The following is a 23,567-nucleotide window of genomic DNA, read 5'->3' as shown; positions in this document are numbered from 1 at the left end:
ATTGCCATATTATTAGTTTTGTCTGTGCTCCCAGGTAGAGCTGTGAAGGACAAATGCATAAAGCATGAGATGAAGACAGACATACAGAGACAGAAAGAAAGAGAGTTGCATCTGCAGTGCAAAATCTAAGGTGAATAAGAAACCGGGACACGAGGGGTTAAGCAGCACAAACAATAACATTTCAGGAGAAGATGTCCTTGAGGCAAAACCAAGGACAAGGCAATTGCTAATCTTGTATTCCCAGCATGATCAAATCACCAGGCAACAGATATAAATAAAAGGACAGGAAATGAGGAATTCACATTCAAGGGTGTCAGCAGCGAAATGAAGATTCATGGTGAAGAGCCCTGGTGAAGGCGGCAAAAATTAACTGCAAATAAAAGGGACAGACGGCCTCCAAAGTCCAGCGTATGAAGTAGGTTTGGTGGGAGAAAAACACACATGCTAGATAGGGTCTGGTAGATGGTGGCTGGGGCTGGGGGGAATGGGCTGCACTTTGTCATGGAGACAGGTGCTTTTATTTGACACCCAATAGGCTGCGCCCTGACTGGATATTCTAAAAATATGAGTCTGCGCATGATCATCAGACTGTCTCGTTTTTCATTCATTTCACACCATCATTTGTTACCACAAACACACAGACAAAAAAAAAAACCTTTGACTTTGCCTGTTGGACTGGAATGTGGAAAATGAAATAGAGAAAATGTGCTGGACAGGAAACCTCTAAACTGCAGTACGTGTTAATGCAGTTTCATATGCACAGGTTGGGTTATAATAAAATCCAATTGACCATTCAGTTCAGGTAAATATAGCTGCACTGCTGGTGGTTAAAATCTTTACAAGTCCGAGTGCAAGAAAATTCACTTTATAAAATAAAAGCATAAAATTTTTTATTTGCTTCACTCTCATGCAAGCTGCAATCACTCAGAGTGGCAGGTAGTTCTTTAATTTTAGAATCAGAATTACAAGTTTTTACTGATGCATTATTCAACTTTCAAAAAAACGGGTTGCTCATTATAATGGCGAAGCCAAGGAAAATTATCACCAGCTAAATAAAACTCAGTATGTCCATCAACAATTGTTGGAACCCAAAAGCAGATCTAGAAGGTGAGTGAATACTGAACTTGTAATTGTTAGGTAGGCAGACGCAAGCTGCTCAATGTGTAAATAGGCATCTGTTTTTCTTTGTTATGCTTTTTCTTTTTTCACAATTTTACCACGCTGGCATCATCCTAAAAGGTGATAGTAATGCATCCCAGCTTATTTCTTTTTCTCTCTTTTGTCTTTAAACGCTTTTCATTTGCAAGCTACATTTTTATGCTCCTTCTCCTACTTAAATGATATTAACCTCTTGCCATCGGGTAGTCACAACTGCCGCAAGGTCAAAACTGTTTCAGTTTTTATGGAGTGAATTTATAACTTTTGTGAGGTATTTTTTTTTAGATGTTTGATAAACAACAAAAAAAGCTCTTTCCAGAACTCATAGTGTATATACATGAATATTAAACGAAGCCTACCTGTTTTTGCTCCTCTCCCAGACCATCCCACATGGAGGCTACTATTTTGGATACGTCTCCAAAAGTGGCATTGGGATTCTGTCCTTTAATGGCTGCCTGAGTGTCTCTGAAGAACAAGGCGTAGGCCGACACAGGCTTTGTAGGCTCGTTTGGATCCTTCTTCTTCTTCTTTTTTTGGGGTTTGGGCTTGGGCTTCATCATCTCCGAAGACGGTCGCTTCTCACCCGTGATCTGGAAGACCATCAGTGGCACAAAACAAAAAAACAAAACAGCTTATTGACACTGAAAGTGAGTCTACTAATTCGACTCGGAATGAATAATTGCATTGCTGATGAATGCTTATAGCGCTGTGCCCAGGTGAAACATGTAAGCTTCATTAAATCCTTAATTTCTTTTCTGTGTTCAATACCCAGTGTTTGGATATTGCAGCAATGATTCACCGACAGTAACAATTTACACACACAGACTCTGGTTGACAGCAGTTTTTCTCCCTGCCTTACTTTGTCAAAAATAACATCTGTTATTTGAATGTATCAAACCTTTTCAAATCTTTATTTTGCAGTTGTTCAGCAAGTCATAAATTCTGAATTTTCATGCTAGGGGTGAAAGGAATTTTAAATCGCCTGCTGTATCTGCTCTGGCTTTGATGTGGTCTCAGAATGAATTGGAGAGAGCAAATGGAATTACTTACTGATAGGAGAGATGGTAATCATTTTTATTCACACAGCACAGCAGAGATGCATAGGCTGGGAAATATATATTTTTTAAACTAAAGGAGCCCCTTCTTGTTATACTGTATCACTGTGAGCTGGCAGCTAAATACACAGATGAATCTGAAACACTGTGGAAGTGGCAGATTCAATTATACACTCATTCACATTCCCCTGACAGAAACGAAGCAAATCCACAGAGACATTGGTTGGTGGGCAATTTATAAAAGCAGTTTTACAGATTTACATAAACCAAATGAATGTAAACAACTATCCTTCTCTTCTTATTTAAATGAATGAGTGATTTAAATGAAGGAGTGGTTGCTTTGGAACCAGACTGTAACTGAGAACATGGTAAGGCAGTGACAAAGTTGGGGAGGACTGGCAACAGATCATGTTGTTGTTGAAAAAAAGCGCCAATTAAAACATGTCTCACATCTTCATTCATTATAGAAATTTAAAAAGGGTTTAATATCAGCTCCTGTGTGTCTAACAATAAGCAGCAAACCTAGATTAGAATGACAGCTATTCACTAAAGTAACATGGAAAACAGAATTTCCTTTTGCTATTAGGGCATAGATTTTGAACTTTTTGAAGAGATTAAAAGTAAATATCTCAAAAAGTTTCTTTTTTCAAAGCATGAAAGGAAAAAAATAGACATAGCTCCAACTCCAGCAATGTTCAAGTTTTCGAGGCAGCCAAATAACCCAAGCTCAAGCATGCCTATTCCTGCGTTCCTCTTAAACAACACTGCGGATTACATGTTAACAACCTGGTACAAGCACTGCCAAGCCTTTATCGCCACTACTACATGCCAGAGAAGCCACACCAGTACCTTCAAATGAGGATCAGTCTCCTCTTCCTGATTGGAGCTTGAAGGTGAGGGTGTGGCCGATTTACTTCCGGGAGGTGAGGGGGAACCATGAGGCACTGCACTCCGGCTGACCTGTGGGTTTAGCTGGGATAGTGCACTCATGGGGTTGGGCAGTATCGGAGGTGAGTTGTTTATCAGGGTGTGGTTACGGGCGGGGTCATAATGAGCGCCATCAGGATGCTGGTGATGGTGTTGTTGTTGGTGGTGGTGCAAAGCCATCTCCTGCATCTGGGGTGAGAGAAGAACACCAGCTTTACTATCTTCTCTATTTAAAACTCCTGACTGCCAATTAGCCAAATATGCAAATGTTTCGAAGTGGAGATGACATGTTCTAATTGGAGAAATTGTGTATACTGTATGTGTTGGATAAAATATAAATATAATACAATGAACTATGCGCAAAACGTTGGGATTGCTAGAGGGAGTTGTCTTTTGGAAGAAAAAAGAGGTCTCACAGATAATCTCAGGCTGAGAGGTTTTCTTTCTTCACTGTCTCACAAAATTGCAGCTTTTTAGCCAGATTACTTGATCTGAAAATGACTTCAACACTGAGGTTTGTGGAGGGTCTGAACTGAAAATTAGATGCATAATAAGTGAAACATCTAAACTAAAACTAATCAAAACAACTAAATGCAAGATTAAATCAAGGGGCATGCTTGTTCTCTAAATGCTAACGACTTCTACTGTTAACTACTCCGATATGAAAAACTAAAATGGACTGTCTTTGACATCCCTGACTGATCTGAAGCCTGGAAATTTTTGGCTTATTGTTTCCTGACATTTTTGACAGTTAGCAGAACCAGAAAATACTTTGAATACATGATTGCTGGGAGGGAGCCTGATGTTTGGTGAGAAAGCAGAAATTAAGCAAAATGTATACTTTAAGAAAGACTGAGAGCTCAAAGCAGCAATAATCCATCCATCCACTGATCCATCCATCCAGCCATAATTAAAATTTTTAAATCGATAAATTGATCACAGTTATAAAGCTACAAAGAATGCCAGCAAACCCTGTAGTTCACCTGTGAGACTTACAGAGTGTTGAGCATCTTTTGAGCTCCATATTTTTAATGGGGTTTAATGTTGTTTACAGCCACAGCAAACAAAATCAGCAACACTGCTCTAAAATCAGCTGCACACTACCTGTGTCAGACACACACAGGTAGAGACTCCAAATAAATGTGTGTGTTAGTGATTATATGTCTGTAGTATGTTCTGCTACACAGCTGGCCACACACAGAGTGCATGTTATAATTTAATAAGGAGAAAATCAACTTTACAAGTTAGCACCTTTTTTTAACTGCATCCAAGCTTTTTGCATGTAAAAGCCACTCAGTGAACTGTATCCCAAAGCAATTTTGCACTGTTTAACCATTCATCCATATAACACACAGGCTTATCAGTGAAATCAGATTTCAATTACAGCTGAAAGTACAATTAAGGTTCCTATTGACTGCTACAGGCACCGAGTGCAGGCCCCTTGGACACAGTAGCCTGTGTAGTATTGAGGTTAAGATTTCCTCATTTACTGCTTCTGAAATTTTTTTTCTTAGTATTTGAAAAGCCAGATGTCTCAGCACCTGGTCAAGCAATCACCGAGTCAGTGGTATGAATGAACTGAGATGTTATGGTCATTGTGTTGTAAAAAGGAAAAGAAAATGTATTGCCAACACTTCTATAAGCACAAGCAGAAAAAACAGTTGTAAACTGCTGGGAATGTCCCAGGAAATATACTTTAGTGGTTACAGAATCAGGCTCATAAAGTTCTGTTCTTAGCCATCTAATAAGATCATCAACAGCAACGACATCAAAAGCTTTATTTCAAGATTCATCAGAACAGAACATGAACACAGACCAAAGGATGCTTTTAATGCTGGCATAAATGGGAATGTTTGGGAATTTACAGATCAGAAAGTGATGAACTAGCATTTGTTAGCTCTTTTAAACATTTATGAGTTAAATAATACATTACACATTAGTGCAGTGCTAAAAAGATCAAATTTAAAGGGCTCGAGCATATGAGGTCTTGATAAACACGAGTAGAGGTTCAGAGATGAAGGCTCAGCACTCTAATCATAATTGGTCCCAGTAGATTGGTAGAATAAAAATGCACAACAAAGTAATGTTGTGAGCAGCTCTGGCCTGCTTTGAAAACTCGTAATATTCACACGACATTAGATTCTGTGTTTGCCTCAGCAGCTGCTCACAAAAGCCAGCAGTGAACAAAGACATTCGTTTTGCATTTCAAATAACCAAGCTCAAACCTCCCCCATCCATGACAATCTCCAACTTCCAATCATAATTCAAAACACCATCACTACACTTCTTAAAACATGAGGAAATAGCTCCAGCAAAATAAGTAGTCAGACAAAAAAAGGAAGGAGGAAGGAAAATGGAGTAAAACGAAGGAAACAGAAATCCATTAATTTTCCATTTTCCATGGACTTGCTCTTTAAGGGTCCTCACAAACCAAGAAGCACTGAAAAACCAATTAATCAAACATGAATGGCCTATCATAGCTATAGCAGATGCATTTCCATAGCAACAGCCTCCAGGCAAAATTGTCACCCTTTAATCTGAGTCACACCATGTTTAATGTAAACAAGAAGGAGACATGCAGAGCAGCGGAGTTCACAGGGGGAAGACGCCACAGCGTCGTGAATATTTGGCCAGCCCCACAACAGTAGAGACAATAGATAAATAAATAAACAGGATTTACAGACGCGCATGCATTGCTTACTAGGGATAGTAAAGTTAGTTGCAATGTTTCTTCCGTTACTATAGATAAGAACAAACCAACAAACAAAAAAAAATAAAAAAATGCAAAAAACACTGACTCTACTTGCTATTTGTTTACTTAATGGGTATTTATTTATGTTTGCTCTCATATTTCATGAACCCCATTTTCATTAAAGCTGCATGTTCCGTTCGAGCTAATGAAGCAGCAAGTCATCAGGAAGCACAGAAACACCAAAACTATTCCACTCTTTGTGAAGATAATAACACAAGATGTTCTATATAAGGATGAAATTGTCCCATTCCAAAGTATGAAAGACTGACTTATCTTCTTATAGTTACTAAAACCAGATATAACAGATCCTGAACTCATTACTCAAGACACCCCCACTGTGATAATTTAATTGTAATTTCAACATCTTGTTTGAAATTGTCTCAGAGTGCGTTTAGTTTGGCTTTCACCTGTGTGAGACAGAAAGACCAAGAAGTTATCACATAGCGCCATCAAGCTAGAGCTAAATAAAGCTAGTGGCAGACGGCTGTATAAATATTATGAAAGAATCTGACAAAGGTTGCTGGTTGCCATAGGTACTGTATGCTAATTCTTATTGGTATCATCCAAGAGGCTAGAAAGAGGTGGGAGTGCACAGTGAGTAACAGGATTTAGTTGGTCAGTGCTCTTTGCAGTTAGCATGTAACACATACTGACTTTCCATGGAGTCTTGACATTAAGAGCACTGGCTTTATAATCTGTGACACAACATAAAAATCATGTTATCATTTTGAGTGAGTAAATCTGATAACTCATCTAAAATTTTGAATGTTTTTTTTTAATACTTTTACAGTGTTGGATTCCTGCTCTCTGCTGGGTATTGCTGTATCTGTGCTTAACCTTCAGAAATGTAGCTGTTTTCTGTACAACACCAAGGAAATACGCCGCGGTAAAGCTAAAAAGAGAAAACATGAGAAAAAGTACAGAAACTATAAGAGAAAAAAGCCACACGACCTAAGTAGTAAAATCAAAGTTAGCAAAGTTAGCGAGGGGACAGTTAGGTATTACTTTTTGGTGACGAGCAGCCAGGCAGACCTAAACTGTGATGTAAAGCCAGGAAACTCTGTGTGAACGTGTTCCTCTGCCATCGTTACGCCTGTCGTGTTTGTATTCACATCTTGTACATCATAGTCAAATGGGAGTCAAATAACAAAGGCTTTCCAATTATGTGTAGCACATTGTGTGCGAGATGGAATATCACAAAGCCATTGTTCCCCTGCTCCTGCTGACCTTACCTTTGAAATGGTTTCACGGCTGCTCCAATTGCCTGCACCATTTGATTTAGCTAAGGGGATTTGACCACCAGCACAGAGATGAGAGAAGGGGAGAAGAGAGTCCTATACACAGCTACAAGGAGAAAGAGGAGAGATGCGCACCAGAGGCGAGTAAAACAGCTAACCTTGCTCTGTCCTTTTGATGATTATACCAGAGTGGCATCTGTTTCATCATTTAAATAAGCTTGTTGATTGCTATGCAGGCTTTATTACTGTAGCTTCATAATAAACCCATCTGTGGATGCTATAGGATCAATAAATTGTCATGTTTTAACTTGTTAGCGCCATCTAAAATAAATCTGTCAGTTTTTAATTAAGTACTTTGTGTAGAGCTGGAGTCAATTCACTTTTAGTTGACTAGCTTCAAATTGTAAATGAAAACCAAAAGTTAATTAAACGATGGGGCATTTTGTTTTCTCAATGCTACACGATATCTGTCCAATTTAGGTTTCAAATTCTTTCTCACTCCCGCCCCGCCCTGTTTCGATATTCACTGATCGATGCCCGTGTGAGTCCCGAGACTTGTCTTTCCTCACTCCCTGCTTGACTGGAGCCATCTTGTTTAGAGTGATGGCTCACTCACACAGGTTCACGGCTGCTATTGTAAAATCAGCCAGCGTTTAATTGAAACAAATGACTATAATAATAGAACATTATCCCTGCAGGCACCCAGCCATGACAGCTTTAATTAGAGGCGCGTTCAAGAATGATCCTTCAAAAGCACAGCCGCCGCGCAACAAGGTGGTAAACACGCCTTTAGGTGGGGGAGCCAACCCTGGGTCTCTCAGCCCTCAAAGCTACTTCTCATTCACCCCGAGGGCAAAGCGCTAACAACTCTGTTCCTCAAAGAGCCGTCGAACCTCCCGCCCCTCCCACCTCCTCCTCACTCCATCCCTCTGTCTCTCTCCCTTCATCCATGTCTTTGGTTTATCAAGCTTATATATACCCAAGAGGGTCATTTACACAAGCTGAGAAGAAGAGAGTGGATTCATGAATCATACTCTACTTAACTATAAAGGCAGAGGCAAAATGCTGTATCTGCCGTCTTGTGACACCAGACAGATGCTAAGTACAGAGGCATGATGGGCAATAGATGCCAGGATGTTTTAGAAGGGGAATCAGTGTTGTTGTAAGAAATTGTTTTGAAAGTTGTCAAGACTACATTTTATTATCTATATTACGCCATAAGGCAACGTGGCTTTGATTTAATGTAATGTGTGATGCCCTGTTTAAGGTACAGTACCAGCCAACTGTATTTACTAACACACTATTAAAACTTCATTTTATTTATTAGCTTGGCAACGGCACCGTGTTGCCAAAACAAGACACTTTAAGGTCACTTTCAATCGTTCCAATTACATGCTAGTCAAAAGGAAAAATATCAAACACTTGCTCTTGCACCTCCCGTGCTGAACTGTGATCCTGTAATTAATCTGGCAGAAAAACAGCAATACCTCACAAACCAGCAGTATAAGGGAATAATTACAAGTTTTAGCACGTACTTTATGAGAGAGAAAAAGCAGTTTACTCAAAGAATGCCTAAAGTAGCCGCAGTGTTGAAATGGAATTTGCCACTATAAATCCCAAAGCCAAAAACAGTCTATACCAACACATAAAATGCAGGAAGGACTTTTAAACGCACAAAAATGAGAATTAAAGTAATAAAAAAGTAAACAAGGATATTAATAATAATGATGTAATTAAAGTTCACCTTGAAGCATTTTCACTGGTGGCTGACTGTTGCTTTGAAAAGTACAGTAGCACCGTGAACATCTCTCAGGGTGAATCAGTAGCAGCAAAAAGGCAGTGGTTGATTTGCAGATAGTAATGTCATGATGTCCCCCTCGGCACCAGCCTCCATGTTCCTCATTACTGCTAATGTTAGAACCTCCTTTGCTTCTTTCTCTCCTCTTTTTCTCTCTGCGTCTCTGCCTCTTTCCTCCCCTCCAGTTCTCTTTCTAGTTCCTTATGTTTTTTTTTCTTTAAATATTCTGTCTCTCTTGTTCTTTCTCACAGTCCCTTTTTCTCCTTTCCTAGCTCTCTCTCAGCCCGGGCGTGTCTCTGAGCTCACCTCACAAAGCACGGCGTCAGAGAATCAGAGCCTTGCCTGACATGACATGCAGGAGATGGTTGTGAGGAGCGGTAGGGACACACACTCTTGACAGCAGAAGGCAAGGCTCCTCTGCTCCCACTAATGAGACTCCTGACTGCCGTGTCAAATGCACTTTGTGTGCATGTGTGTGGGTGCGCCCATACTTGCACAACAAAAAAATTCAGCATGCAGAAATAATGAACACAGAAACAACAAAAACCATGCAATTCTTAAAGAAAAATATTGTGCTGTGTGCATCATGCAAGTCTAGGTCAGGCCAAGGTTATAGATGTGTGCAAAATCCTCTTGCCCAGAGACTTTCACACATGTCTGATCTTCACCTCATCCTCAAGTTTTAAACATTATGGCAACAGATTACAAAACTTCTTTTTTTATAGTGATTGCACAATAGGAGGAAGGTGTCTCTTGCTTAAGAACAGCTCAGAATACATGTCTGGTATTAGAAAGGAAGGCAAACACAAGAGCAACTAGCTTGCTACAGCACTGTAATCACTGGGAATGAAGCCACACTTATAGACATTAACAGAAAGAGTGGCAGTATTGCGTTGAACTAGTGGCCGGTGACACAGCAGAGGAGGCGTCCGAGCATGAGATGACATGGGATAGTTCTCCACTGCCGCCACAGCTGAATATTCCTGGTGGTGAAAGCAGAATGGGCTGATGGATTGTTGAGATAGGGCATAGTGCAATATGGGCATGATTTCATGGCATGATAAATCTCAGCAGGGGCGCGTGGCTAAGTGTAATATGAAATCCCTTATCTTTGGATCTGCTTCATAACACTAGATATGTGCTGCAGCTGAATCTGCGTTTGTCTCTTTAGCTTCTGTTCTTTGCTTGAACGCTGTGGTTTATCAAATCTATAAGAGGAGGACAATGACAACAACATGTGTGCGATAACACATATTTCACTCTGATGTTTTTGAAATATGATGTGATGAATTATCTAAATTGAAAATTGCCACTGCAACGATCTTCTTCTGTTACCTGTGATCAGGGTGATAAGTATTATTAGAACAGGTTTTACATGGCACTTAACAGAAGCTGGTCTGTGTTCGTGCAAAACAAGTTTAAATTACATATGCAATATAAATGAAATGCAATTTGTCCCACATAGCTGATCTTTTTAAAGTCCAGTGACTGTGTTATTTGACACCATCCCTTTAGAATTTTTCATTAAAAAGACAGAAATGAAGTCAAATCTTATCCTCCTCTTAGCTTAATCTGGCAGGTTAATTGACATCATCGGGGTAGAGAAAAAAGATGAGCTGCCATTCTGGGCTGCAACAAAAATCCCTCTAAAACGGTGAAATTGGAAAATAACCTATATTTCTTTTAGGATATTTCTTAATATACAACTACAGTTTCATATCACATTGCCAGAGAAATAAGGCACTTTCTCCCAAGAGATGAGAAAAGAATTGAATTTTTCCTTATCGGTCATCTATTTTTCCACAGAATGCTATTACTTGCTGCCTGCCGTTGCTAAGCAACAGGAAATATTAATAGGACCTTTTATTAGCTAGGCTTTACCCGTGGAGTACTAAAATGAGGAAGTGGAAAACATGAATGTGTTACATAAATCTTTGAACCTTTCAGGGTTTGCACAAGTCTCTGTTTGTCCAGTGATTTATGGCTGTGATGGTTCATTTATGGGAGAGGGCGGTGTGAAATGCCAAAATGGAACATTAGCCTAAGGGACAATTTGAAAATAAATAATCACAAAAAAGTGTGTGTGTGTGTGGGGGGGGGGGGGAGCAGTTGAAAGAACAGCCCTCCCTTTTCCTGTAGACTTCAAGGGGCCATCAAACAAGCAAGTGATTTTTGTTCCACTCGTGGCATTGATCATTCAAAATTATCTGTGCCTGAATCAACATTGGAATAACTAATACAAGTCCCATTCTATCACTGAGCTTGTTGAACTGTGGTGAAAAGCGACAGACGTTCCATCATTTTCTGCAGACGCTCTAATCCCTTTAAAAAATGACTTAAAATGAAGGTCTTTCAAAGGAGAAATAGGTTTTCTTCATCTGAATAAAAAGTATAGAATCGAGCAAAGCCCCAGAGAGCCGAAAGTCTTTAAAGGCACGTCGGAAAAAAAACACACGAGACAATTTTAAAGTCCATATGGAAAAAGTGTAAACACATTTAACTATAATCTTTCTCAGAAGGCTGGTTGATATAGTTTTTATTCTTTAAACTTAAAATGCGGACCATGATTTTCTCTATAAATGCATCGCCATATCTCTAATCCACTTTTTTTCTGTTTCATGTTTATACAAAAACCAGCAGGTGTACAGTATGCGATAATACGTTTGCTGAGACCCTCCATCAGAGAGAGAAAACATTAAAACACACCTCTGCTCTCTTATCATTAATTCATCCCAGCTTGTCTGTGACAAGTTCAGTTGACATTGCAGCTCATATTTCTTTCACGCAGGCTTGGAGCGCGAGCACCTGCCAGGAGCACTTAATACCTCGTGAGAAAAAAGAAACAAAGAAAAAGAGCAAGCTTCCAACCAACTTAACGTGACAATCAAGATGGGATTAATACTTGATAATTAACCTCAACAAATGAAGATAAAGAGCTTGTGAGGAAAATCTTACATTGAAATTTTGTAACAAAAGAAATTAGAGGATGGAATTTGAATATGAATGCAGCAGGCAGATCTTTAGAGCGCCACAGCCCTCATTACAAATAAACTGACCCTCATTCAAGCAGATTCACATCGTGTATTCTGAGAAAAGAAAAAAAAGGGGGGGAGATAATACCTGGATGTTTGATGAAACTAAGGCTGCTCGTGCATATAGATCTCTCAGCTAATACTTAGCTGTTATGCATAACATCTCCTGGCTGATTATACATTCATCATCTGTTACATATTCAAAACATCACACTTGAGCCAGTTTGATGATGGCTAATACTGCATGCACAATTGAGGAACATGAAAAAAAGGATAATTTATTCCAGTTGCTGGCAACTGGGGACCATTATAAATATATCATAATTGAATATGAAGCTGTCCTGTTTAAACATATTGCAGATGCAGTGGTCACAGCACAGGCAAAAGGTGGATATAAAATATATGTATAGTTTAGTGTAAAGAGAGATGTAACAGAAAAATGAGGCCAGAAATCAGCAGCAACAGAGATGTGTATCATTCTGGGCTGTATTGATAGGATCAATGCAACCTGAGCAAGGCTATTAAATGTCTAATGTGTTTTGGAACTTGTAGATGCTATGGCAGTGGGGGCATTAACAGAGAGAGCACCAGAGACAGGGAGAGAGGGGAGAGAGAACGAGGGAAAGTGGTGAGGTGGGGGGCTGGGAGGGAATGGGGGGGCTGCCAAGTGCATCAAAACATTGAGAAAAGAGCTCTTTGAAAGATATCAGGTTTGACCAGGAGGAGCTTCAGACACAATAACCATCATCCAAAAGAGAAAGGAAAGAAAAAGAAAAAAAATTGAATTGAAAATGGCCTCCTTACAAAATCAGGAAAGTGCAATCAGTTTTGCTTTAGAGGGTTTTGAGAGGCAGCAAAGTGGAGAAAATGAATAAATACCCTTGTTACTTTTATCAAATTAATACAGAGATTAGAAGTGAGTGATCAATCAACTAAATGCTGTCTGCATAGGCAAACTCTAAGGTTATGAGCACACTAACATATTCTTTGTATTTGCAGTCTTTTAACCTCTGGAGATGGAAAAACTCTGAACTGACAAAGATTTAAGTTCCTCTAATGACCACTTAACTGCATTTAAAACCATGTTTACAGCCTGTTAAATTAAAAAAAAAAGAAAGTTGCTTTATACCTTATTTCTTTGGATACTGACATAGATCAAAAGTCGGGGTGTGTCCGCCCTGATTGACAGCTAGCTTTGAACACTGCCCATACAGCCCATCCAAGAATCTGTGCTCATTTTAATGTTTTAATGTTTGCACACAGACCACCTAGCTCTGGTCTGCATGCTAGAGCTAGCTTAATAACTACCTTGCTAATGTTAGCTGATAGCTTAGTACTCACTGGTCTCATCCATTTATGGTCAGTTCTGGGCCCCAAAACGTAACACGCTTCCACCAAGCCAGCCAAAAATGCTAAAATGAATAAATGAATAAAAATAATGGGAATAACTGAGAAAGTTTTTTTTTTAAGTAATCACAAGTAATCTCTAGCAGGCAAATGCGTATTAACTGGCTGCTTGTCCAACAAATTAACCTCTAAATCAACTATTTTGTCATGTTTTGATATTTACTAAAGACTACAGTGCCCAGCTGTTTCATAAATGTACTTTCCAAATAAATTAAGCTTGACGTTTGTTACATATTTTCAAAGATTTACATCTTTAACAGGAGGAAAGAAAAATGAAATCCTAAAAGCACCAAGCGTTAGATACACACACCCTTAATTTGTGTATTTTAATGCAATTTATTGTCAATAAAGAAAATGCAATAAACCTTCAGTCTTGTTCTGTATTATTCATGCTTTGGCATATGTGCAATCAATCATTTTTTATAAATTTTTAAGATCCATGGCCACAGTTAAATCTGCCTGATTTAAACACTCTTTAGCCCCGCAGTTCACCCTTTCACAACAAACAAAACACACCCTCTCTATTCTCTTCAACAGCTATGATCATCTGTTGCTGCGATGCTGCTTGAGTCTAAATCCTTTTTGTTATATAATTGCCCTATTTATTTCATGTTTATATTGTTGCACCTGCATTGGAGTACTTTCAAATGTCCTCATACTTGAATCACACAGGCACAAATTTAAAAACCAGAGGCTCTCAGCCTTTTGTTGAGACAGAATAACCCCATTTCACTCAACTGAATTATCTTTAAAATATCTAATAATGAAATCCAGGCGGTACAAAAACTGGACGTATACGCTCATTTTGAATAAGAGTTACTTTTTTCTTCTAGCGTTCCTCCCCACAATGCCCTGCTCTCTCTTTCTCCCTCTCTCCATCTCTCTCTCTCTCACTCTATCCTCACCCCTCCTTTCTTCATTCAACTCTATTGCACTCTTTTCATTGCCCAGCTCACGTATTGAATCTGCCTGATGAAAACAGATCTCACTGCAGCACCACAATAGAATGGCTGATGCAGGAAAGATGAACCCTAATGGATTTTTTTTTCAATGTGCTCAAGATTGAATATAAGGCCTGACCTCCAGATGTAGTGGATCCATTTCAACAGCAGATATATTGTTTATAGTAAAGACACAAAAACGCACAGACACACTTGGACACACACACGTTGTTCAAAGCGAGCAGACACAGCTGCACTGTACATTGTGTTTTTTAGCTACCAAAAATAGATTAACATTCGAATGAACCTGTATTATTTATCTACCCATGTCAAGTGAGATATTCATAATGATAGCAACTCATGTTTGAACTGCAGAGTTTGCTTAATTACTCTGCTCAACAGACTGTGTCAAGGTGAGGCACCAATTTAATAGACACTCCGTTCTCAGCACAAATGAACCTCTGCTACGGTTTGGTAGTTTTGCCAGCCTGACTATTTGATTAAAAAAATTCAGAGTTCACTTTATATGCTGCTTTTTTGAAGTGAAGTTGAAGCAGAGCTCTGAAAAGATCCCCAAATGTATTCAAGAGCTCTTTTATAAAAAGTCAGAAGTAGCAAGATTTGGGAGTTTACTTGCAAAAGGCAAAAGATCACAGATCATTTTAACTGTGGTGTAATATCTCTTAACCTGTTTCCTGATTAGTGTGCTTATGTGTTAAAGCACACAAAATTTGAATTAAATTCATGTAACATAGAACATTTACAAAATGTGCTCAAAATAATTTTCATCTGTTTTCAGAACCAAAAGCATAATTTTATCTACCAGTGCTATCAGATTCCCTAGCGGTTACCAGGAGCTGCATTACATGTGCTTTAAACACAAGTTCATCATGTGTGAGTTGAACATTTAAAATCTCATGCATTTTTATCACCCAGCCTGCTGTATTCAATCTATTAAAACCACAGAGTGTGGCCCTCTGTAGCAGTAACAAATATCCTGACTGCAGAGGGAAAGACTGGCCAATCAACCAATGTCTCCGCAGTAAAGGTCATGACCAAAATGTGAAATGAATATGAAGATAAATGACATATGAATCCAATACCTTGTGGGAGTATTCCAGCATTAAAGTATATATAATGCAAAGAATGTTTAGATCTTTACTGGGAAATATTTTGATTGCTGCTTGTCTTCTGTTTATCACGAACGTTACACAATATGCCTGACCTTGATATTCATATGTATAACATATATCTTTATTGTGTAGAATAACTAAAAGATACTGAGACATGGCCAGAGACAAAACACACTGCTGATGTTTGTACTTGATGATACCGTGAAAGAACAAGAAGAAAACATCTCCTTTTCTAGAACAGCACAGCTGTATGCGTTACTATTTCTGCATTGTTTTATAATACAAGTCAGTATCAATAAAGCTATGAATGTTTAAAGTTACTGGCTTTCCAGTCATCGTCTGTTACACAAAAAAATCGTACGTTAACACTATTAACCATTTCTGTTCTTTCTTTGGGACCTACAATCAAAACATCAGCCATCTTTTCCATATATATGGGACTTTTTTATCTTTATTAATATATACATTAATTTGAACTTCAAAGTTTCAAATTCAAGCTATATTACACATTTAGGGCGCTGTGCATGGTATACTGCTAAACTGCTAAACAGATTATTTGCTTAATGCAGTCTACTCATATGTTTGATGCATAAGCTTTGCAGAGCTCATTTGTTGTGATAGTAACCTGCTCTATTTCCAACAGTTCTCATGAATGCAATTATGGTTTGGAGATGCTAATTTGTAGAGGAGCAGTTCTGTGTGGAGCTGAGGGAGTAATCAGCACGTATTCATGTTTGAAGGCCTGACAGATTGACCGATGCCTGCTGTCGAGGCAGATATGATGCTGATGGATTTACCCACAATCCTTTTCTCCATGCATTAGAGCTGACATGGCAACTGCTGAACAATCATTCAGTTCCCTACTTAGCCCCATTTACTGTGCCTTGAAAACGACATTTTCCCTTGGTACAAGGCTAAGATATTGAAATTATTTTTCATGCTTAAAATACACAAAATGCTTTAAAATGACAAAAAAAGTTTGCTCCATCATCATTTCATCCTATGTGTTGACATTGCTTACTTCATAATTTGCATTTCTTCTTTTAGGCATGAGCCAGAACAAGTTAAGTTTAAGATTAAGACCAACACTCATCACTCCCAAGTATTAAATATTTTTCTTACTGTGATTAAATGTGCGCTACTCACCGAGGGCATTTGGCTGGATACGAGGTGACTGTCCTGTCCCAGCATGTTCGACATCATAAGTGTGGGCAGCTCTGGGTAGGAATACGGGTTGATGAGCCCATTGTGTGACAACGAGTGACCGAGGTAGCCTGTAGACTCGTGCTCCATCAGGTGAAGAAGAGGAGGTTCGGGGTGGTTAGGTGGAGTGATAGGTGGGATCTCATAGTCTTCGTCCCCGGCTCCATTTCCACTTGAAGTGCCGCCACCTCCTCCTCCTCCCCCACTGCCACCTGTCTGACCTGTGTAGCTCTGTGGTGGGACAGACAGAAAAAGAAATAAAGTGAAATACACTGTTTTCATTGAGCAGAAACTGAAAATCAATCCATTTTAAGTCCCTGTGACTATTACACACAGGCTGCAAATGTAGAAATATACAGTGTTTTATAGTTTTTCTACAGTAGACAATGGAAAGTGGAAATGGCTACTTGAGCTGTCAGGAGTGGTGAATGCCCCACCCAGCAAACACTTCCATAAACGTAAACTCGCAGCTAAATCATTAATGTCACAAAGCAGGTGCGTTGCAAGATAAATTGCTCTATGCAAGGTTGGACATACGTGTCTCTGCAACTACAGGGTATGGGCAAGTCAACTACAATTCTCTACTCACATTTTAGAGAAAACCATACTATTGCAAAATTTACAAATAAATCTAATGGTTCCCAAACAGGGAACTAAAGAAAAAAATTCTGTTTTTGAGTAGATTGCATTCATTTCCAACAAACAGAAGGACATTTTTTCCAGAAGTTACATGAAAAGAATATATATGTGTGTGTGTGTGTACTTGCATATGCTAAACATTATGATTACAAGCATTAACTGTAATGTGTTATTTTATTTTGTCAAGCTAGAAATTCCACAAAGGTTCTTCTGATCTGTCATTTTACTACATTAGGTATAATTTTCCTTCAAATGTTAAACGACTCATTTTGGAACAAAAAAACAAAACAATGCTCAGCGATCAGTAATATAGCAGACCAACAGTCTCTATTCGCGTGCTGTCTCTCTAACACAGTAAGTCCAATCAGATCAGGGTTCTGCACAGAGCAAGAAGAAAAGAAAAATAGCAGGGAAATTCAACGGGGAATGAAAAGCAATTTTGTCTGAGACGATCCAACTTGACTCCCATTGTAATGACTGAGTCAAATTAATCATCACAAATAATATTCTGGTGTCAGCCATTCAAGGGTTTTTTAATAGAATTTTTATGATTCATGTCTAGCAGTATACATCAAACAGTCAGTTCTGCAACATTTCTGAAATCAATTCAATATCATCTTTGTGTAGGCTGTCATCCTCGGCAGCAGAGCGGTCATTTATCTCTCAAACAGATACTTTTAGAAAATAAGGGGCATGTGGAGATGGAAGGAAGAAGAAAGGATACGGGGCGCTTTTTTTCTTGTTTTTCTCTCAACCCTGTTTTAGTATCAAGGTAAGTGCAATGGCCTATTTTGTAATTTTTGAGCACATCAATTACAGATAAAGTAGTATGAATAAGCATTTTACATCCTTGGAATGAAAAAACCCAAGACAGTTTTTCTATTTAAATCCCACGTGCAGCAACGAGCGCAAAGCCACATGAGATAAATTTAATTTTGCAACAATAAGAATGTCAATAAGAAGAAATAAGAAAAGTCTAAAGCACACATCTTAAGCGTAATGGCAAAAACAGGAGGTTTTCACTGTTGAATCAAGAGTATAGAGACACACTTAGAATTAATCCTCTTTCTTTTTTCTCTCTTTCTTTTCATTTGGCGTAACATTTAGTAAACGATTGCCTCAATTTGATTTACTTTGTCCTGACATAGCCTGCAAGCAAGTTGATATTAATTTTCTGGACTGTCCTTTGAAGACAGATGTTTTTGTAAACCTTTGGGGATAGTGTTATTGTTTGGTCTAATGGACAAGAAAACGAACATTTCCTGAGATTCAATTTCCCTCATAATTGTTGGAAGGAAACTAAATTGTCTGTTGTAAACATTGGAGCTATTGTGTGAAGTGAGTCCCTGTGCGAGTCCCTCTGAGCCACCATGTGCTTCACTCTGACTGTAGTAGACTATGTAATCTAAAGACCACCATGCTTAGTCATCATGTAGCGTGTTTATCAATCTTTTGTTTTCTCAGTAAATTAATCTACATCCAAGCTACAGAAACACTTTTCTGGTCACATCTATTGCCTTTGATTGTGCAGAGGGACAAGGACAGAAGATGTGTCATGTGTTGGATTGCTATGAAGGCTCATCCAGTGCCCTTGATGATAAAATGTAAATACCAAGGACATTCCCAGTTGGATTGTGGCAAGATAAATTATTCATATGCCTCTATTCAGAATGAGATTGCATGTACAGATCCACATGTACACTGTGGCTAATGTATACTCTTTTCTTCTTTGAAAGTAAAATCCAAACCAAGGCAATGTATATGATGGATCGTATAGACCAGCATGTGTCCTAGTATGGAAGTAGCTTTTCAAACATGCAGCCCCTGTTTTTTTCCCTTTTTTCCTCTGAGGTACTCATCATTGGTTTACTTTCAATAGTCGGGGCTGTTCTCCTTCAAAAAGCAGCAGATTCTATTTTCAACACTCTGTTTTTCACCATGCTTTATTTTCCTCATCTGATCAATGCGGTACACTATAGGGAACATTATTTCCAATACACAGTATGTTGTCTTCAGTGCGAGCGAATGCAATCTGTAACATTTTAATTAAGAGACAGATCTCTCGACTGTAAGTGTTACATACCAGCACACCTTTCATTTGAAAGAAACAGATGAATAGACAGTTGGTCTGGGACTGAGAGAGAAAATAACATTGATTGGGGAGCTTTCCAGCTTGTCTTTTATTTGGCACAGATCTCTCCCTCCCTCTGTAACACTGCCTGAGTATTCAAGGCCTTCTGGAGATGATATTGACTGTGGCTAATGGCTCATTATCTCTATATTCTTGTACTTATTAGATTATTGTTATGATGCCTGTAGAAATCAGGATTTGGGACATTGCCCATTTAATATTAAATTGCACATCCATTTTAAAATTCTCATCTGTCAATTGCAATTCATATGTTGGGTTAAAAGCTACTTTTTCAACATTACATAACATAATGTTGGACCTCCTGGCATAATGTTGCTCTGGCATAAAATTATCAGGCTATTAAGCAGCAACTGACAGATAATAAACTACTGTTTATTTTGATAACTAACTAATTGTCCTCTTTCAGTGACAACTCTAAATATTCTTTGTTTTTTAGCATTTTAAATCTGACACATAATGACAAGATAATAATGACATTAAACATTATTTTCAGCTGTATTCACAATATTTGCTTTTTTTAGCTTCGTCTTGAAATCAAAGGAATTTCATGACGCAAACATTATTTTGACAGGTGGGCCACAGACTGGGAATATCTCCACTAGCATGACATCAAGTGACACAGTAAGTGCTGTGTTTTCAGACCGGATCCTTGCGTTCCACATGGACGAAAGAGTCCGGTGTCCTCCCAAGTCAACGTCTGTTTCGCAAAGAGGGTGGGACCGACGGCTCAGAGACAGACGATGACATATCTGTCTCGCCGCTAATATGGACTTATCTGCTTATTGAAGAGCTTTGTCAAAGCAGTGATTTATGCTTGAAATACCCATACATCACTGCTTCCATCACCTCTGGCACTCTTCGTTCTGACACCTTCCCAAAATTCACCGTGCAGCACTCTGCAAGCCAAGTAAGGCCTTGTTATCTCTCACTCCATGCAGTCTGGTTTATGAAGAAAACAGTGGATTTATCTTTGGGATGAATTTAAGAGCATCAACTTTTTTATTCCCTCTGTCACTGCTCTCGCAAAAGGAGGCTTATACTGTATATTCAAAAATGATCCTGTTTACTAGTGTACACAAAGCTCTTGTTTTAATGTAATACAGCAAAGGCAAATAATGCTTGTCTGACAACAGAGATCAGTTATTTTCAAACACATAATCTAAGAGCTGTGAACTCTTGGCTTGCTGTTGTTGATACCCTTTCTTGTTTCTCATAGCGTCTTCTTTAATCTATCCATCTCTTTCCTTCAACTCAGGCTTAATTAAAGCCATAGCTGTTCCTCTGCTACTATATCTTACAAGAGTGGGAATGGAAATGGGCAGGAGATCCAGTTACAGCCACCCTACACCTTCACTTTCCTCTTCCTCTCTTGGCTTGCCCATTCAGCTCTGTCCCTTGTGAAGCCCCAATAGTTCTGGCCCTATTCCACGTTCCTTAGACCCCGATCAGCCCCCTTCCTATCCATCCCTCTGTCATCTCATCTCCCTCTAAAACAGCCCAGCTGCTTTATTTATCTGTCAGTATTTTACTGTTCAGAAATCATAAGAGGAACTCTGGGGACTGAGATGCTGTACTTGGGATGTGTTCAGTGAATGAGTGGCACAGGAGGGTGAGGAGAGAGGAAATAAACCCTTTCAAAGACATAAACCCCACGGAGAAACAAATGGGAAGAAAGGAAAATATGGAGAGAATAATTAAGGTGAGCACCAACTGTCTAAAGTCAAAAGATGCAGATGGCCCTATTCACCCCAGACCCTGAGCTGATTACTAACTAACCTACCACTGACTCAAACCAGCCTTTCTAATTGCACGTGTTTCTCCCCTTTCCTTTTAAGTTTCCCTTTTTCTTCCTTCATATATCCTGTTCCAAGTGCCCGTCTCACTTGTCAGTCAAGGTCAGGAGGTCATCCTCATCTGATCGCGTGTCAGAACAGATTAGAATCAGAGCTTTTGTGTCATGTCATATTTCATTATGCATTTGACTCATCTCGCAGGTCAAGAGGTCGCTCTGATTTGATTGGATGACAGAAATGATATAATTTGTGTTTAACCCTAGGCTGTATGAGGCTCTGAGTGGTGTACTAATGCATTTTGCAAAGATGGGGCAGACCCTCTCCACAAGCGACTAATTTGAAGTGGCACGCCGCGGAGTTGAAGGAGAGCCAGCGCTATTGCACAACATGCTGAGGTTATAAGGGAGGCTTTATCAAATAACAAACACAATCTCCCTTGTACCTCTGTTTCTTTCTGTTTCTCATATGCTTTCTTTTTATCCTGCAAACGGATGGAAGTGCCGAGTAACTAACTGCCCTCTGAGGCTAATATTTTTTTGGGGGGTTGTTCCATATTAATTTGATCCAATAAAAATGTGCTACTGACCTTCCTTGCTCTTGCTGTCTCTATTTCTTCTTCACTATCAAAAAACACTTAATATTGGCAAAAGAGATAACTAATGGAGAAGCACTGTCAACTATAAGAACCACATAATTGCTGCTGAACTTTCAATTGACACACAACAATAAAATCTTTCTTAAATAGCTGTCAAACATGATAAAATAGAAAAGTGTTAGTGTCAAATTGAGTTGTTTGCTGATATTTATTTTGAAAATATCTGTATTTGCTGTTGGAAACACAGAAAGAGTTCAGGACCCTGTTGTGGTAATGACATGCAGATGCCATACAGTGAAAACTGTGATCCCCAGTATGTGCAGCTGGAAAAAGTAAACCATGGTTGCACAAGATAGCTCAGGTTTCCCAATAGTCATCTAGAGTGATGCTGATGTTGATACTGGTGTGTGTGGGTGGAGAAGAGGGCTGGAGAGAGTGAGAGGAGAAAGGATGAACCGGAGAGGAAGAAGCAGAAAATCAAGCTGCATGGGGAAAGAGATGAATCCCACTTTTCAAATTAGAATCCCAAGCAAACTTATTGTGTGACAGTGTGAATTTAGAATTACAATGTTATACTGACACACATACAGTATTATTTCCAGAGTCCCTCTGTCGCTTCATGTTGGGAGCAGCCATGTCTCGTAAACACCCGAGCCTTTTCAGCTTTTCTCTTTGGCACACCACCGCCTGTTCAACAACACTTAACAACAGCCACAGGTATTGCTGAGTTACGACTACGTCAAAGAAGCAGAGAGACTCGACAAGGCCCAAAACAGCAGCCAGTCAACTGTTTTTTAATTTTTAATGACTCTTCAGTTATCTACTTTTCTGTGCCCGCTGTCAAAAATCATTATTAGGAGGTGGACAATAGTGCTACTGTGGCTGAATGACAAAACTAACTATTGTTATAGGAACAAGTAAATGGACAAAAAAAAAAACCCCAGCAGAATAAAGCGTTGATGGATCCTTACAAACTGACTCTAACAATGTTCAAAATAACAAAGGGAGTGCTGATGGCGCAGTCATCCAAACAAATGTGCATTATTCTCAGAATTGTTAGGATCTTGTCACCCACAAATAACTCTGCTGCTAACTCTACACCAGGAGAAGGGGGTGTAAAGAGCATGTGGTGGGTGAGAGTGCATATGGCATTTGTGTGTCCATGTGTGTGTCATTTCAGCTCTTAAATGCTTTTGTGAACATTTCTTAGGAATCCCCCTTTTCAAAACAAAAACCTACTGTAAGAGATTGCACACTCTGTGTGAGTCCGGTGTCAGTGTGTTCTTAAGTGTCTTGCCTCGCTGGTTCAGAGTCAATGAGGCTGTGTATTGGAGGCTGGCACAGCTGGTGGGAGCAGGAGAATAACATCTGGACCGTCGTACTCCTGGTGCCATTGTTAATAAGAGGCTGGTTGTGAATGGAGGAGAGTGGAGGAGACAGCTCTCCAGGGTCAATGAACCTTCCTGTCTCTCACTAGAGTTCTGCTCTGCAAGTCATACTTCATGTATCACCAAAGTGTCCACAAAAGGAGTTACATGTACACAAGAACATGCTAGCCTTAACTAGGCTGCGTGCCGGTCAGTCAGTCGATCCAGAAGGCAGCTACCTGATTTTGGTGAGCTCCTAGAGTTTCTCTAACACAGCCTCAAGTCATTTATTTTACACCAACTGCCGTTAAGTCTTGCCACTGGGCAGCCATCTTGAAACGCCTCTGGGTGCTTATTCTTTTTTGAAGCATTATCCT

General features: G+C 39.2%; 1 protein-coding gene across 5 annotated transcripts in view; it reads right to left on the bottom strand.

Annotated features, from left to right (window-relative positions):
- Positions 1–23,567, bottom strand: part of tox2 (TOX high mobility group box family member 2) — a 102,653-nt gene that overhangs the window by 10,199 nt on the left and 68,887 nt on the right. For 4 of the 5 annotated variants that reach the window (XM_082534207.1, XM_082534205.1, XM_082534208.1 and 1 more), the window contains exons 4-6: positions 16,588–16,875; positions 3,063–3,329; positions 1,518–1,748 (exon numbers count right to left, since the gene is read on the bottom strand). In XM_082534207.1, coding sequence (XP_082390333.1) covers positions 1,518–1,748; positions 3,063–3,329; positions 16,588–16,875 — 786 coding nt within the window. The remainder of the gene's footprint in view (positions 1–1,517; positions 1,749–3,062; positions 3,330–16,587; positions 16,876–23,567) is intronic. The other variant, XM_082534209.1, reaches the window with a different exon arrangement.

Source organism: Aulonocara stuartgranti, assembly GCF_965226115.1.
Source record: "Aulonocara stuartgranti genome assembly, chromosome: 5".
Classification (NCBI taxonomy): domain Eukaryota; kingdom Metazoa; phylum Chordata; class Actinopteri; order Cichliformes; family Cichlidae; genus Aulonocara; species Aulonocara stuartgranti.
This window is presented reverse-complemented; position numbering and strand designations above follow the sequence as displayed.